The sequence below is a fragment of the Argentina silus genome, assembly GCF_951799395.1.
Source record: "Argentina silus genome assembly, chromosome: 11".
Taxonomy (NCBI): domain Eukaryota; kingdom Metazoa; phylum Chordata; class Actinopteri; order Argentiniformes; family Argentinidae; genus Argentina; species Argentina silus.
In genome coordinates, this window is record NC_139665.1 from 12,180,793 (window position 1) to 12,183,292 (window position 2,500).

Below are 2,500 nucleotides of genomic sequence, written 5' to 3' on the forward strand. Positions count from 1 at the left end.
TCCCATGAATGCCATTTCGATTCAGTGTTCTTCTTATTGTTGAAGCGTGCACAGTTACCTGAGATGCAGCAAGGGAGGTCTGTAAGTCTCTAGTTGTTATGTTTGGGTTGGCTTTTACCTGATTTATTATTTTTCTTGTGGCTCTTGGGGATACTTTGGAAGGACGTCCACTTCTAGGCCGAGTTGCTGTCATGTTAAATGCTCTCCATTTGTAAATTATTTGCTTCACAGTGGACTGATGGAGCTCAAATCTTATTGAGTTGATTTTATAGTACTTCCCCAGACTGATGTGCTCTCACTACCTTCTTCCTGATGTCCTCTGAGCTCTCCTTTCCTCTCGGCATGGTGTGTTTTGCATTCACCTGTATGGGTAACACAAAACTGACCAGGTCTCTATTTATCAGTCCTGCCCAAACTCTTTCCTAAAGATCGTTTGATTGGTTCATTTGGTACCAATTATTTACCCACCTGATTCTACTTACCTACTTGATTTAACCAATGCAACTTGGGGTGCACTTATTTTTGCACTTGCAGTAATTTCTTTATAATTAATTTTTTCTACTAATGATAAAAAAGACTGGTTCTGATTAAATCAAGATTTCATGGTAAAAACTAAAACAATCTATAACTGCACAAGAGGTTCACATACTTTCAAGCAGCACTGTAACTGTGTGTGATTATGACTGATTATCACATCAATGTGTTTACCGAACCTCACTTCCCTTTTCCTCTGAACCTAAACCCTAAACCCTAAACCCTAAACCCCCTACCCTTTGCCTAAGCTAGCACACTTACTGTACATAGCGCAGTGTTCAGTGTATAACAGGCTCTGGTGGAGGAAGCGATCCCTCTGGAACCAATTTCTGCTGCTCCCGCAGACAGACTCCCTGGGGAGGGGCTTTGAGTGGCAGACTCTGGCCTGGCCTCCCCTCTCTTTGTACAGCCCTGTGTTCTGGTTCCGAGCCAGCCCTCGGCTCTCCAAAAAGCAGACTGCTTCGCTGACAGCTTACAAATTAGCCGTGACTTACAGCCAGCTGGCGCTAACAGCTAACAGCTAACATAACCCTGACAGACCCAGAGCGCCATACACACACACAGCTCCAGGGCCCGCAGACCCACAGGCCCACTGACCCAGGCCCAGGCCCAGGGAGGGAGACTGGGACCGGGCCAGCTGTTTGATGAAAAGCGGCCTCCCAGCCTCCGTTCGTGTGGAGGTCTAGCACCCCCTTGTGGTGACGTATGGGACATACAATGACCTACTGTGTTGATCGGTGCAGATGAAGGAGAGAGGACAAATGTGTCTTATTTAGACACTGGCACAATACTCATAGAATAGTCTAGGTTTAAAATGAAAATAACATATTTGTCAGAGTATAGGTCTACTGTTGATTTGAGGATTTATTAAAGTAAACTGTGGTTGTAGCAAGTTGTGGCAGCAATTAGGGAACTACAGTAATGTGAATGGCGGCTCCTGGCTATTGCAACACACATGGAAGCAATTAAGTTGGTGGTAATCAAACCCAGCCTCTCCTGCTGTAGCATATAGTCATATACTTGAATATACTTGTAGTATACTGTAGTAATACAGTACCAGTCAAAAGTTAGGACACAAACTTGCCAAGAGTGTGCAAAGCTGTCATCAAAGCAAAAGGTGGCTACTTTGAAGAATCTAAAATATAAACCATATTCTGGTTTGTTTAACACTTTTTTGTTTACTACATAATTCCATATGTGTTCCTTCATAGTTTTGATGTCTTCAATATTAATCTACAATGTAGAAAATAATACAAATAAAGAAAAACCATTGAATGAGAAGGTGTGTCCAAACTTTTGACTGGTACTGTATATCTGAAGCTCTTTCACCCTAGTAAGGAACAATCTGATTACGTAGCTACTCCTAACCACAAACCTTTTCAACTACTAATGCCGTTCCTCTGGTAAAGGTCAAAGAAAGCAGCCATGACGATATTTGGAGGGGGGGGGGGGTCCACTCACCCTGCTCGCCCAGCCCAAACACGTCACCCCTCAGTTGTGTGGAGCGGGGTCCTGGTGGTCCGGGGAGGCCTGGAAGACCGATCTGCCCGGGGTACCCCCTCTCGCCCTTTGGACCTGAACATCACAGACGACACATGATTATACATGGATAACATATGATTATACATGGATAACATATGATTATACACGGATTACATATGATAACATGTGTTTCTTATGGCTCTGAGCGGATGGGAAGATTGTAGGAACGTTGAAGGAACATTGTTGGGAATTACAAGAACACTATGCCATTAGCTCATGTCAGACGTTGGGAATATCAGGATCACTCACCTGCGGGTCCAGTCCCTCCTGGGACGCCAGTCACTCCAGTTACTCCCGTAGGTCCAGCAGATCCAGGGATTCCTGGGGGTCCGATTGGCCCTGGAGGACCCCTCCCTCCTGGGTCACCATCAAGAGAATGATCGTCACATCTTTATAATGTATAGGTGGTGTCCTCATCACAGAT

The 2,500-nt window shown here is 44.8% G+C and overlaps 1 protein-coding gene across 1 annotated transcript in view; it reads right to left on the bottom strand.

The window, feature by feature from the left end:
• The window catches only part of LOC310812179 (uncharacterized protein), a gene marked incomplete at its 5' end in the record, with an annotated part of 19,671 nt that overhangs the window by 4,347 nt on the left and 12,824 nt on the right, over positions 1-2,500 (bottom strand). Inside the window, 2 exons of the mRNA XM_083680597.1 lie at positions 1,996-2,109; positions 2,326-2,433. Of these exons, the coding sequence (XP_083536723.1) occupies positions 1,996-2,109; positions 2,326-2,433 (222 nt within the window). The remainder of the gene's footprint in view (positions 1-1,995; positions 2,110-2,325; positions 2,434-2,500) is intronic.